The following is a 15,013-nucleotide window of genomic DNA, read 5'->3' on the forward strand; positions in this document are numbered from 1 at the left end:
TATATAATTATTTATAATATTCTATAAATCATAAATTGATTGAAATATTTTGTGTCATAAATACATTTTTTGATAAAAGATAAAGATGAATTTACTGTAATATAATATATTAGCTTATGTCTATAAGAAATGTCACCACGATCCCCTTTTTAGGAGTGTTATAAAAATGTTCAACAAGCAAACAATTCTGTATTATATAGATAGAAAGTTGAACACACATTATACTTTAAAGAAGTCATTTCCATATAGTTTTTAGAAAAATTCAACTCTTACAGGTATTCCACTTTATTTCATTTTTATTTGATAGTTGATATAGTTGTATATAAAACTCACAGTAAAAACTTTAAGTAGCTGAATACCATGAATTGTAAATGAACTTAACTGAAAAAAGTAAAAGGCTAAAAAAATGCACTCCCACATACCAATATGCATAATATGAATAATCATACTCTTTCAAGAATTAGAAAGAAAATTTGATTAAGAACTATGCATAATTATAATCTGGAATGGAATCATATAAATTAAAATACACATTGTCGCCTAATATTACAATATTCTACAGTTGGATAAGCTGGTATCATATTTTCTTTTTTTTTTATATCCATGAAATTTTTCATTTAGTGAGTAACTCCAGTCGTTTTTCTTTTCAATAATTATTGCTGTATTAAATTGTAACATATTTTACTAATATAGTAAATTAATTTATTAAAAATTATATTTTCCGTATTATACAAGTACCTACATTATATTCAATAATTATATTATAATAAATAGCGTAGGTAAGCTTAATAATTTGTTAAGTGCTTAGTTTCTTTTCTACAGTTGCATCATTAATTAGTAATTACTAATTACTATTTAATTTTGTTCTTTATTATAACTATTATTTGATAATTGAACATATATTAACAATTTATCAGTTTCTATATATAAACCATGACTTTTTATTTTTAAATATGTATTTCTATTATATATGAATTGAATTAAGCCATTTTTTTATTTGAAGATTTTTAAAGATGTACCTATATTAAAAAGTTAAAAAAAAATTATTCAAGTGTAAAAATGTATTCAATAATTTGAACTTTAAAATGTAATCACCTTCGCTGTTTTTACGCTGCTTATTTCATTTTTAGAATGACATGTAATGCTGAACTACTGCAGGTAAGACAGTTTTATATTAAACATTTTTTTTTACTTATATGTCTTTATCTAATGATAATTGTATTCGATGTACTCTAATTACGTCAATTATTGTAGCCATTGTCTGCACCAAACGTGGTAATAATGACACATACGACACACTGCACCCGTGGTTATGGACCACACAATACAGTTGTCTGCATATACATCAATAACCTAACCAACATGTGGAAATATAATTTTCACTTTTATATTTTTATAATAATAATTTAAACATAGAATATGTATACCGATACGACAATACATAGTGTCTACATTATATCACAGTCTAGGTATACATTTCACGCTTTTTCTCGTCATAATTATACTATCAAGAACGGGACTTATCTAGGTACGGCGTATTGAAAGTAGAAATCTAAGTTCTAATTTTTTACTTTTTAGATTAACAACAATTAAAAATAAATAAATTGAACTTCAAAAGTCAACCTATGTAATCATTTCTATTTTATATAAATATAAATACATATGTATATATATATATTGTATTATATAAATAAAAAAATAATATGACATTTTCTAATTACCTAAAACATTGACTCAACAAAGTTTCGCTCAGTATTTAGGATGTATAAATTTAATACTTAGGCTTATTAGAAAAAATGAATACACTATAATTATATGATTTCCGTCAGCCTGGCACACCGAAAGTGAAATTTCAACTTTAAACTAAATTACAATTTACTAATTAGTAACTAATTTTTAACCTAAAACTTAACCACTAAATAAATATTTCCCTATAAGAGATGCTCAGCTGTAATGAGCACCCCGAATTCATAACTTGGACTTCTAATCAAACTAGAAAAATAGTACCTATGTACTGTCATGTATCATTTTTTTTAAATTATTTTTACCTAATTATCAAATTCAATATTTACTTCCTTGAATTAATCAGTTTCTTGATAAACAAAATTGCATTTATCATCTTTACTCAATAGGTTTGAGCGTTTAAATTTTATTGTTTAACTAAAAAACTTTAAATTTTAAAAATAAATCTGTCAAAATTAAAACCAACGTTTTTAAGATTAATGTACACTCATCATTTATTTTAGTATAAAAAGCTATAACTATAAAAAGTCAGTTTCATAATGTAAAAAAATAATTTCTATACATATATAATTTTCGGTTTTCATTTTTCATTTTTCCTAAAAATTTGATCTTTTGTGTATTCATAGAATTCCCAAGTAAAATTTGATCTCAAACAAAAAGCAATATAGTGACTATTGGGTTATCGAAAATGTTTTTTTACAGAACCACTATATACTATAACTTTAAATTTTTCTTCCTAATTGTGTTTTACTTTAAGTAGGTACTTCTTCAATATTTATTAAATTAGTTGATGCCGTAAAATCTAGAAACAATATTTGTATTTAGTTAGCAAGGCCGTATCTGAGGAAGGGGGTCCAAGGGGTCCTGACCCCCCCCCCCCCCCCGAAATATTTAAAAGTAGAAATATTTTAGTGGTGAATATTATAGTTTATCGACTAAAAAATTTCAGCACTTATATTTAGAAAAAATGCTGGACCCTCTCCGAAATTTTTTTTCAGTTACGGCCTTGTTAGTTAGTATATTATAAAAACAAATGAAAAAACAGTTAAACTAAATACCTACTTAACATTAAAATTGTTTAATTAGTATAACATCAAATTTAACACATATGTTTATTAATTGGTTTAACAGTAAGTATTATAGTTTCATAAATTTAATATATATAATTTATAAATTATGAAGGCGATTTATTAAAACTTCTGTGTATCTATTCTATATCAAACAGTAATATCCCGTATTAAAATAACTTGGAAATAATATAACAACCCGGTCTCGCAGAAATTAACCATGACTTCGCTGAACATCCTTTATACGAAAACGTCGAAAATATTTATTTATGGGGTACATCTTAGTTCACAAATTCTGATTTAGAATTTACAAATTATTAGAAATTTTTATTCATTTAAAAAAGAAAAATTACAAAATTTCACTTTCGAGGTGCCAAAATGACGGACCTAAATATGTGTCCTTTAATTTTTAATTGTTCTAAATTTCTAAATATTTAATTATAAGTTGAAACAGGTTTTTGAAACACAGATATTAAGTTCAAATATAAAAAATTTAAGTCTACTGAATTGAAACTAAAAAAAATCTTGACTATAAAATAAATTTCTCAAATTATATAAAAACGAATGACACACGCCAATCAATCGTTTACAACACGATTTCATGTGAAAAAACCACTCAACAAGTTCTAGTATCTAATTGTCTTCCTAAAGGGTTATATTTTAGTAAATTCATCATAATTTTAAAAATAGATATAGACTGAAATATGTTGATTAACTTTTTAGGATTGACATTCCATTAAAAAAATAAACCACTTTAAAAAATATATAATTTATGAGTATGTTATGTTTATTTTTAACAGACAATAATTAAAATAAACTTTCAAAACATTTTTCACTTCATTATGTTCATGCATATGTAATCATTTAATAAAATATAAATTATCATCAGTTTTTATACAAATTTAAATAATGACATATCATAGTTAACCGACTGGAAAAATATAACATGTGGATACGTCATTTATTCAAGTCGCATCAGATTAATTCTCCACAGAAACATACATGATTTTTATTTTCCAGAAAAACCAATCATACTATATAGACTGTAGAGTGTAGACTATATAATTTATAGTATAATATTAAACCTTATATAATGATAATTATAAATGCACAAAATTAAACTGAGCTTAGCATTTTTACTTATTTTTATCATAAACTAGAAACATAGGTACTGTAATTTGTGAGAAGGTTCATTGTATTTTTGTACAAACTTTTTTGAACAAAAATATATAGTTTAAAGAAAAATGTAGGCACTTAAAAGGATGAACTTAATAAATATTACAATTAATATCAAACTCGACTTTTGAATATATATTATAAACAGTCAATAATATGAGATTTGAAATGGTTGAGAATGATTTTGACGAGGTCAATTAATCATGAACATTTTCCGATTGATTTTAAATTTCATATTCATCACAAAATTATGGTGTATTCATTTAATTATGATAGATTATTAAATATTTATTTTTAAATGTCACCAATCAATTTGACTCGTAAAAAATACATATTTCCTTAAAATAATGTACAAATAATATTAACGACTCAATTAAAAGGAATTATTAAAACCATTTTTATATCCCGCAGTTTTATTTTTATAAACATTTTATTTTTTTAAGGAAGTAAAAACAGTTAATATACAGAACTCAGTAGAAGTTATAGTAATAAACAAATAATAAAATTTATAAATTATAACTACGAGAAGTAAATATTCGTAAATAATATTTTTTATTAGTAGATGTAATATATGTTAATATATTTAAGAATTTAAATTTCTCTTTTTACTATCCCAACATAGTAATTTCTAAACAATCATAACAAATTGCAATATCTAGTAAGTAATTCATAAAATACTCAATACCCTTACGAAAATAAAAATTACCTTCTAAAATATTATTTCAATATTGATCTGTTAATATGTCATTAAAACAGTTGATATAATAAGAGAAATATGTATATATATATATATATATAATTATATATAATTATTTATTTTATAGTATAAGATTTTTCACTAAAAATTAAAGAATAGAAAATTAGTTTTACAATTATGTATTTTTTTCAGTATTTTTAATATCACGTAAGCAAGATTTTCCCACGATATGGATGAGTAAAATCAATTTTGTTTTTTGTAGTGATTCAAAAATAAAAAAATCGTAGACTCATGAAATTTTGAACAAATTTACTCTAATTGTCTACACAATGAAGTTTTTAAATTATTTAGACTAATTTTAAGCCCATTTTTAAATTTTTAATTTATCCTTTTTTGATAACAAAAATTCTTGTCCGGTAAGTTTAACAATTTATTACAAGGTTTCTCTTGACTTGTATTTAACACTTATATTAAAGATATATAAGTACAATATTTTTTTTTATAGTTTTATTCAAATTCTAATATTGACAAATGACAATATCGGATATATATATGAAAAATAACGATTTTAGTTATTAAACTTATATTGAAACTTTTTACACTCGTATTATTTTCTATACACAAAAGGAGGTTTAAAAATATTTTGACTAATTTTAATCCATTGATACCATATGATATTATTCAAACCATTCTATAATTTACGTAGGTATTAACTTAAAGTTAATAATAATAATATAATATAATATTTATATGTGATATCTAGAAAAAATCAAATATCAAATGTAAAATAAAGTCATCAAATTATTAGCATGCCCATTCTGAACTGAAATTTGACTCCCATATTTTTTTATTCAAAAGCTGCCATATTTATATTATTATGCTTACATGAAATACCTCACAAACATTCACAGAACAATAGGATTTGTCTTAGGTAAAGTTTTAAACTCAGAAACGATAAATACATAAAATCACACACTAGTGTATTACACTAATACATCCAATGTGTGTATAATGCCAATATATTATACGTGCGCATTATAATATTATATTATTTTTGTATAGCTGTCTTAATATTTTGAATTTTCCCGTTGTTTATAAAATATCTCAGCTAAAATTTCAATTCTCTAGATATTAATACGAACTTACTGTAAAGATTACAAAATACTTATATTTGCTCTAAGTCTGTATAGGTTTTGTTTTCACAATAAGCAATAAATCTTTTTTATATACAAGTACTAACATAATATTAATTGATACAATGTATATACTTAAGTAATATTGCAGTAACGCCAAATATATCAATGCAAAACATTTACATATGTATTAATATAAGTCGATAACTCTTAAACAAATATAAATACTGACAAAACATTAAAACATCCTAAACTTCTTTATGCCGCGAGCCGCATTGTAAACGCTATAAACCAAAGAGTTGAATAATTATTATTGTTAGACAAGTATCATAATTCATAATACTATGATATCATGTAATATAAACAATATATTATTTTGTTACTTTATATGTATGGCATATGGTATGGTATTAAAAAAAAGTGGTTTAGTTTTATTTTATATTTTTTCTCCAGTAAAATCGATCTCTTGATATTACTCAAATATATACATATATAATATACATATTACATATTATTATGGGTGGAGAGACTTGTTGCACACCCCTCATAGAATCGCCAACGAACACTCGGAGCGCCCATTTATATATGTGGGTGTATGTGTGTGAGTATGTGTGTATGCGCGTGTGTGCATGTGTACACGAACCCAAAAGGGTATATAAACCCAAGTCATCACTGAAAACCATCTTTTCCTGTACCATCGTCAGCAGCGTAGAAACTTTCGATAGGTACTTATTAACAAAAATTCAATATATATTTACCGTTTTTACAATAATATCTAAATAGGTACCTATACGAAGTCTACTAAAATGTGAGTATAAAAAATTACGTATAACTACATGAAATAATTTATGTAATATAGATTAAATATTTTTTTATGGCTTTTTAGATTTTTTTTTTTAAAAAAAGTCATTGCAATTATGACCATTACCTATTTCATATTTATATATATTATAATTGCATATCTTTTATAAGTAATAGCATTATAACAAATTGTTTTTTTTGTTGTTCTAATATATATTTATAAGTTTATATTATAAGTAGTATATAATCCTAAATGTCTTAGAAGTCTACTAAGATATTTTAATATTAAATAATATGCATTTGATGGAATGTATATTTTATGCTATAGGTAGATTAAAATGATAAATGTTGGTAGATTACCTTGATCCATATTAAAATTAAAATATAAGTACATTTATAATGTTTATTATAAATGTTGCACATATTGTGCGCTAAAGATAAAAAAATTTTATAAATTAAAAAATACATTGTACTTATGATTGCTAATTCGTGCTTACTTTTAATAAATATGTGCATATATTATAATAAACGATTAACCTTAAGTATTTACTTTAACTTAAATATAATATTTGTTTAATTTTATTGTTTTATATTTTTATAATTTATAATTTTAAAATATATAACACTGCACTTAAAGAGCAATAATAAGTAAAAACTTAATATTATATGTGGTGTGTGTGTGTGTGTCTATTTCAACACATAATCAAGTTATTGAAAAAGCTTATGTGCGAACATTTATTTAAATAAATTTTAAATATAAATTTTAAAAGTTTATTCATTATCTAATTATAATAGAAAAATTAACGTAATTCTTAATATTTGTTTGTTTATTATATTTTAATTAGAATTTCATAATAAAAATAAAATATTTATTTTTAACTAATACCTCAACGCAAGTTATTTTCGATTCAAAAACTAAACTTAACATTTCTTAAGTTTATTTTTTTTATTTTTAACTAATCCTATAATAAACAAATTTATAATTAAAAATATTGTCAGAATATATTTTTTGTGCATACTTAAAACGTTTGTATAAAATTTTGGGTGCCTACAGAATAAATATATTTCTACAACATATTTTTAATAGTTTTGTGATGATATATTGGTTATTTTTTACCGGTAGACAATTGAAATTTTCTCCAAATATTTATATCATAATATGATGAACATACAAATACATATTTAAATATCTTATCTCTTCTTGTACTATTTTTAGTCATTTGAATTTTTTAGGATTTTTTCTGTCTTAGTTAATAAAATGTTTAATTGTAAGAAAAAAACAATTTTAAACTAAACAATTTAATACAAGGTTACTAGAATATTTTTCTTACAGTAATCTAAAAATATAAAATTTTATAGGTACACTAATTTTGAAGTTCAAAATTTGACGAAAACAAACTTAAATATTTAAACTTAAAATAACGATCATTCTTCTAATGATTTTAGATATTTTATTGTAATTTCAAAAGTATTTATCGTAAGAACTTGATATTTTTCACCATTACATAGGTATAATTTATAATATAAAGTTATCATTATAATTATTTTCTACGATCCGTGAAAATGTAAACATGATTAGACTTTTTTCAAACTATTTATCACACGAACTTATATACACTGTTCTACCATGGTACCTACTTCGCTGTTCGTAGGTTAGGTCAGGTTATATTAAAAATTAATAATTATAATTTATATCATGATAACTTTATTATTTCATAATATATATAAGGTTTTTTAAAATACAGTTCAAACTACCGAATTACTAACAAAAATTAAATTACAAATATTAATAATATCATTAAATTATAAATTATCCTTTGATGCACGCTCTTTCATCGCAATGTTTTATCATTAAATTCAAATTTAACTTACCCATCACAGGGACCTACTCTATATTGAAGTACAATATAAACACATAACCTATTTCAGTTAGAATGACTTTTTAAATAAGTATATAGGACATATAGGTACTACAAATTTTTAGAAAATTGTTCTCCTTCTTAATATAGAATAAAATATATATTATAATTTATATCAAAAACGTAAATTATTTTCCAGGAAATGAATGTTTACCTTTAAATCAATCATATTCTATAATAATATAATATGTGTAATAAAATAATAAAATACAAAAATACACATTTTAACATGTATATCAAGTTATTTTATTTATACAATTATATCCTAAATATAAAATAAGTATTTGCGGTTTAAAAAGTTGTCTGTAAAATCTTCACTTCACAGAAGTTAAATCGCATGAAAATTATAAGATGACAACAAGGTTAAACATAAATTCACATAAATCTTCAAGTACTTACAATTTTACGTTTTAAAATGTTTTAATGTATATTCAATATTGTATATAAGTATTACCAAACCATTTAAAGAAATAACTATTTTTTACCATATATACTAAAAAGCAACAGGTATTTTATTTTATTTCAATAAAATTAGTGATTTTACCGTGAAATTTAATTTATAACTGGTAAATAGAACTTGTTATTTGTACTATTTTTTTCATTCATTCAAATGTTTTTATAATTTTTACCTATATTCTAAAACAACGTTTTGGAGACTCTTGGGATTAATAAAAAATAGTATAATTCGTTTTTAAAAATAATAAAATATGATTATGTATTATTTTAACAACATAAAATGCAAAAAAAATATTTCATATTGTCAAAATAACTGTTATCTTTTTATTATTGTTGTTTTTGGTTATTTTAATAAACATTTGGTTAACTTCACACCTCACATGCAATCATCTAATTTTTCAATCCAACCTGGAATATATTGTTATTATTTTTATCCAGGCGATACTATCATTTAAACAAAAATTAAAATAAATGTTTTTAGTCTGAATTGAGCTCATTTTATACACCTCATACTAATTCATACGTAAAACTTTCCATTTAAAAAAAAAAACTATGTCGATACTAAAAATCTGATCTGGTTTGCAGCGTCACCATACTAATTTGTTATTCTAGCACGTATTGGTCGTTGTTGACATGTTTGTAATTGTATTTCTTTCTCTGGATTATTATGTAATCACTATACGTACACTTTTAACAGTCTCAAATGACGCCCCCTACGCATTTTTAACTTTCACACAACGCTGCCATGTTATATTGGTGTTCTATAGACCACTAATTTCGTGGACGCTTTTTAAAATAAAATAAAAAAACCAAATTTAAAAAAAAAATGTGAATTTTTCAACATATCTAACAAACCAGTTTTACACATTTTCTAGACTAAATAGCGATTTTCATTTTAATGTAATAAATATATTATTAATATTTTATAATTTCACCCACACCTAATTAATGTTATGCGCCTTAGTATGCAATTAAATAAATGACTCCTATTCCTTTAGAGCATCCTCCATTTAAAATTAATTTGAAGTATTTTTAGGAGGTATAACCAAAATTATAAAGCCTTAAATAACATTACATCAGATTCTAATCAAAGATGGGCAATTCACTTGATCGTAATTTTGAGTGATTAGTTACAAGTTACAGTAATAGTAACAAATTTACATTTAAAGTTACAAGTTAATCAAACAATTCTTATCTAAAATCATAAAATATATTAGTGCTTTTTTGACAATGGGTGGCATTTATGATTCAAAATAATCAAAATTTTAGAGGCAATAATATTTGATTTAACAATACAAATATTTAAGTATTTAAATTAAATAAAATAGAAATAAGATAATTTGAAAAAAAACATTGGTGATTATTACAGTTTACTATTGAGTATACGGTTGACTAAATCAGTCCGGCACTAAGTGTTCACAAAATAGTAGTTAATAAACTAAATTGGTTTGCACCTACCTACTGTTATTTTATACTCATGAAAGCAAATCACATGTCAATTTAATAAGAGTTCCAATGGGGTTAGCCACTTTCAAAATAAAGTAAAAATAACTCGGTTCCTCACAATATATTCTACTACAATCGTTTTGTAATCACGTAAAGAGCTTTCATCTACAATTATTTTTCTATGATTTTTTAGCTTATTGTTTTTATATTTTCATGCAGATTACATCTATAGAATATAATTGTTATTTTCATTATGTTTGCAATTTTTAAAATCAAAATAAGAATATTAGGAATGATTCATTATTTAATTAATTAAAAGTTGTATACAACTTAACTTTACTTTACATTACTGTGTTCTCTAAGTTATATTTAAAATTTAAATATAAATCAATAATACAGCTTGTTTTATCACAAAAATAAAAATGAAATCTTTATTTATAATTTTTAATGATACATATTTACCGAAACCGTTCATCACCGAAGTTCAAATATTTACATCACACAATAAGACTATAATGTACCTACGCCAATACAAATACGTCAATAGAAAGTAAAACAACAATACAATCTAACAATTATTACTAAAATTTATTAACAGTAACTTTGGTAGTTTATTTATTTATTTAATATAATAAAACATTATACAATATGATAAAAACAAATACATTGGAAACCAACCAAACGTAACTTAACCATTATTAACTAAATATGTCCTGTTATGAATATTTATGATTTTATTCATTTGCTACAAAAAATAAAAGAATCTATAAATAAATTACTTTTATTTTTATTTTATTTTATTTATATTGTATTTACAATAGTTGTATAGTTAACTATGAGACAATTTTAAAGGATCTTTTTTTAATGAATCCCCTTATAGGCATTTTGTTACTTACCAATCAATTTTGATTTTATCCTCATATAGTCTATAGTCCATGTTATAATTTAATATAACTTTCACTAATTTTATTAATGTTATCAATGAAACATGAAAGGTTATTTACATTTTACAGTACAAATGTAATTTATATTTTATAACAAGACATTAGCCTATATCACAGTGTATAAAATATATATTTGTTTATAGTTTCTATCATATCTATTATAGTTTTTTTTTTCTCAGACGTGAATAAGTACTTAAATTACATCCGGCGTTTTAACCATGCATCAAAATAACAATTCTAACATGGTCAGAGTAGTGGTCTACATTGGATTTGTCGTCTATGTCATGGCCTTGGCCACAACGTGTTGCTGTCATCCCGTTACGTCTTCTGAGGTGGAAAGCATAGCTCGACCAACACGGCCTAAAACTTTCGGTTCACCAGATGAATTACGTTCATACCTAGACCAGTTAGGACAGTACTTGGCAGTAGTTTCTCGTCCGAGGTAAGAATATTCATACCTTTATTAAATTAAAAAATGTAATTAAATGTTGATCTTAGTGTCCTCAACGTCTTAATACATATAAATTAAACGGTAGTATCAATAAAATAATAAATATCATAATATTACAATTTATTTGACCTATTCACAATACCTTTAATTATTAAACGATAGATTAAAAATATGGTTTGTATTCTAATTTAAGCTAATACAATAAATTTATTCAATTTCCTACCTAATTGAACCATTAAAACATTAAAAACTAAAATACTTAAAATATACTTTATTATTATTTTTCCTAGAATTAAAATTGTATTTTAATCTTAAGTATAAATTGCCTAAATCATATTAAGAAAATCTACAGGATTAATAAAAATATGCATTGTCTATAAATAATTAAATTTACCAAAAAAATATTGTTTAAAATTAGGTTTGGAAAAAGGAAACCTACGTTTCCAAGCATCCCGTCCGCTATCACAACACCGAGACTACAGCAGTACATCGACCATCAACGGATGCTTAACAATCTTATAAACCGAGAAGACGACGAAACCTATAAATTACAATACAAGCCAGCGGCTATAAGAAATTCAAAAGATTTGTATGACATGTTGTTTACGACACGTCGCGAAAACGGCAATAATGACCACCATCAATACTATTTAATGCAACAAGATGTAACGAATGCAGACATTGGTTTAGATTCAAATTAATTATTATTAAAATGTATTTGTAGTATAAGATGTAATGTATTTTTATTTCATAAAAACTTTAGTCATGTACAGACAGTATTGTACTAGTTATTAATAATATAAGAACTTTAAAATTTTAATTCATCAGTATAAATAAAATCCGTTTAAAGCGTTGGTATAGGTATCTGATACTTATATAGACGTTAAAATTGTAATAGCTGAATTTAATATTATATACAAATATTATAAATAATAACAATATCGGTTTGTTTTTAATTTTTGTTCTTAAATACAAACAACTTTTATAAATATAAAAAAGCTATTGTTTAACTATCAAGTAATATGAAGTGAAGTAAGTTAGGTAAGTCCTATATGTATACCTATACGGCATACCTACCTATTAAGCACAATTTTATGTAGGTACTTAACAACTAACGGAATATCATTATTAACAACACCGAACACAATAATATTATGAACATAATATAACATACGAAAAATAGGGACATTTGCATAAATATTACGTCATAATTATCATTAATTCAGTTTAAAATAAGCATTGCACGGGATGCTTTAAAATTGTATACATTTTTATACTACAGCAGTACAGCATATACACACTTATGAGGTACACTGGACACTGGTATACTTACTGTATACCTATGCCTAGATGCAGTTGCATCCGAATATAAATAATACATCCTAAATTTCACCTCACGATGATATACAGATCCCATCCTATTCCCGATAAATCAATTTAAAAAAAAAATAAAGTGATCATAATTTTAAATCACCTCCTACAAATATATTCTCTACTCTCTGATGTACCTCAAATATATATCTACCTATAATATTTAAATTACCTAACACGTACCTACAATCTACGACATACCCTACCATACATAATAATTTAAATTAATAATATTATGTATATAGGACTACATAGGTATTCCTTAACCTTAACATACGCAAAGTATATGCAGCGGCGTAATTGTGGTGGCAAGGGAGAGGGGGCACTTGCTCCCATGACAATTTTTTGAAAGATAAAAGTATAAATTTTAACCGGTGGGGGAGGGGTGTCCCGGTTTTGATAATAATAAATATATTATATTGTCCCCCCCCCTGTAGATTTTTTCCCAGTTGCGCCACTGAGTATATGTATAAGTAATAACAATTGTTTTCAAATACTGTGCAACCCTACTTATGTCATATGACTATGTACTATTGTAATTATATACATAATATTTATAATTTAATGTCTACAATTAAATATAACACAAGCCATTACTATCATTATAAAATCATTAAATTTCTTTACAACTTTTGATTCTGTTGACTTAATGAAAATTATTTAGAAAATAAATTTTAACTACGAGATTATGATAATAATATAAATAAATAAAAAATAATTATATTAAAATATTTATAATATTTAAATAATAATATAAATGTAAACTCAAAATTGAGTTACTGTCTTGTGAACATCTTGGATTGATAATTATACAAATAATAATGGCAGCGACATCTACTGCTGTCGTTTCTAACTTTAATTGAATATTCCTTTATTTTGACTCGTATGACTTGGAATCAGAAAATTAAAACATTTTAAAAATCAAATAAATCTATAGGTACACCATTATCTAATTTAATTTAATTTCAAAAAAAGTTAATCGTCAAGCCACATTTTTTTTTTTTAATACAAACAATATTATTCGAAAGAACTTAAAACTTTTTGCTACCTACTTAATGCACCTACCTACTTGTTATTATTTATCATAAGTACAATATGAAATTTTAATATTATATTTAGAATAATTTTAAGCTATAAATATTGTATATTTGTATACCATATTTCCTCTTTTTTGTGTTTAGGTACGATAATTAAATTTAATTAATATAAACAAGTAAATTTTGTTTGTCCAATCGTAAAAAATTCTTAAATAATTAATTAGCCTTCTAAGACACGAACAACCATATTATTCACAACAAACATCGTTTATTGGTAATGTTAAAAATACAAAATACGAAATCCACAACACACCTCAACACAGAAACCATTTCATATTTTCATTCATAATATTTTAATCTCAATAAATTAAACTATTGTTTTAAGCTCTTGAACATCACTGTTGAATATTATAATATTTATAATATTTATAATACATTTATTTATTTAATAATATTTATGTCATACAGTTAGTGTTGAATAATGATGAAATAATTGAATTTTCATTAAATAATTCAATAATGATTTATAAATATTAATTACCTATACTAGAGTACAAACACTACGTATTCAGGATCAATTTTCCGGAGGGATTACAATATTATTATACATGAACTATAGTTGTAAAATTATACATAAAGTTTATAGTTAGTTTTTTGATTCTATACTTTAAAAATGTCAAGGGGTGAACCCCCGGCTGCCCTGTATACGGGTTTGTATAAGTATGGAGTAAAATATATAACTTAACTAGTTATTGTGACACATAAATATCGT

The 15,013-nt window shown here is 23.7% G+C and overlaps 1 protein-coding gene across 1 annotated transcript; it reads left to right on the forward strand.

Annotated features, from left to right (window-relative positions):
- Window positions 1–6,494: 6,494 nt before the first annotated feature.
- Window positions 6,495–12,687, forward strand: LOC132924455 (uncharacterized). Its single transcript, XM_060988787.1, has 3 exons — window positions 6,495–6,624; window positions 11,562–11,824; window positions 12,252–12,687. Exons 2-3 carry the CDS (start codon window positions 11,601–11,603, stop codon window positions 12,532–12,534), a joined length of 507 nt encoding a protein of 168 aa, XP_060844770.1. The 5' UTR covers window positions 6,495–6,624; window positions 11,562–11,600; the 3' UTR covers window positions 12,535–12,687.
- The last annotated feature ends 2,326 nt before the right edge of the window (window positions 12,688–15,013 follow it).

This window comes from Rhopalosiphum padi, chromosome 3, assembly GCF_020882245.1.
Source record: "Rhopalosiphum padi isolate XX-2018 chromosome 3, ASM2088224v1, whole genome shotgun sequence".
Classification (NCBI taxonomy): Eukaryota; Metazoa; Arthropoda; class Insecta; order Hemiptera; family Aphididae; genus Rhopalosiphum; species Rhopalosiphum padi.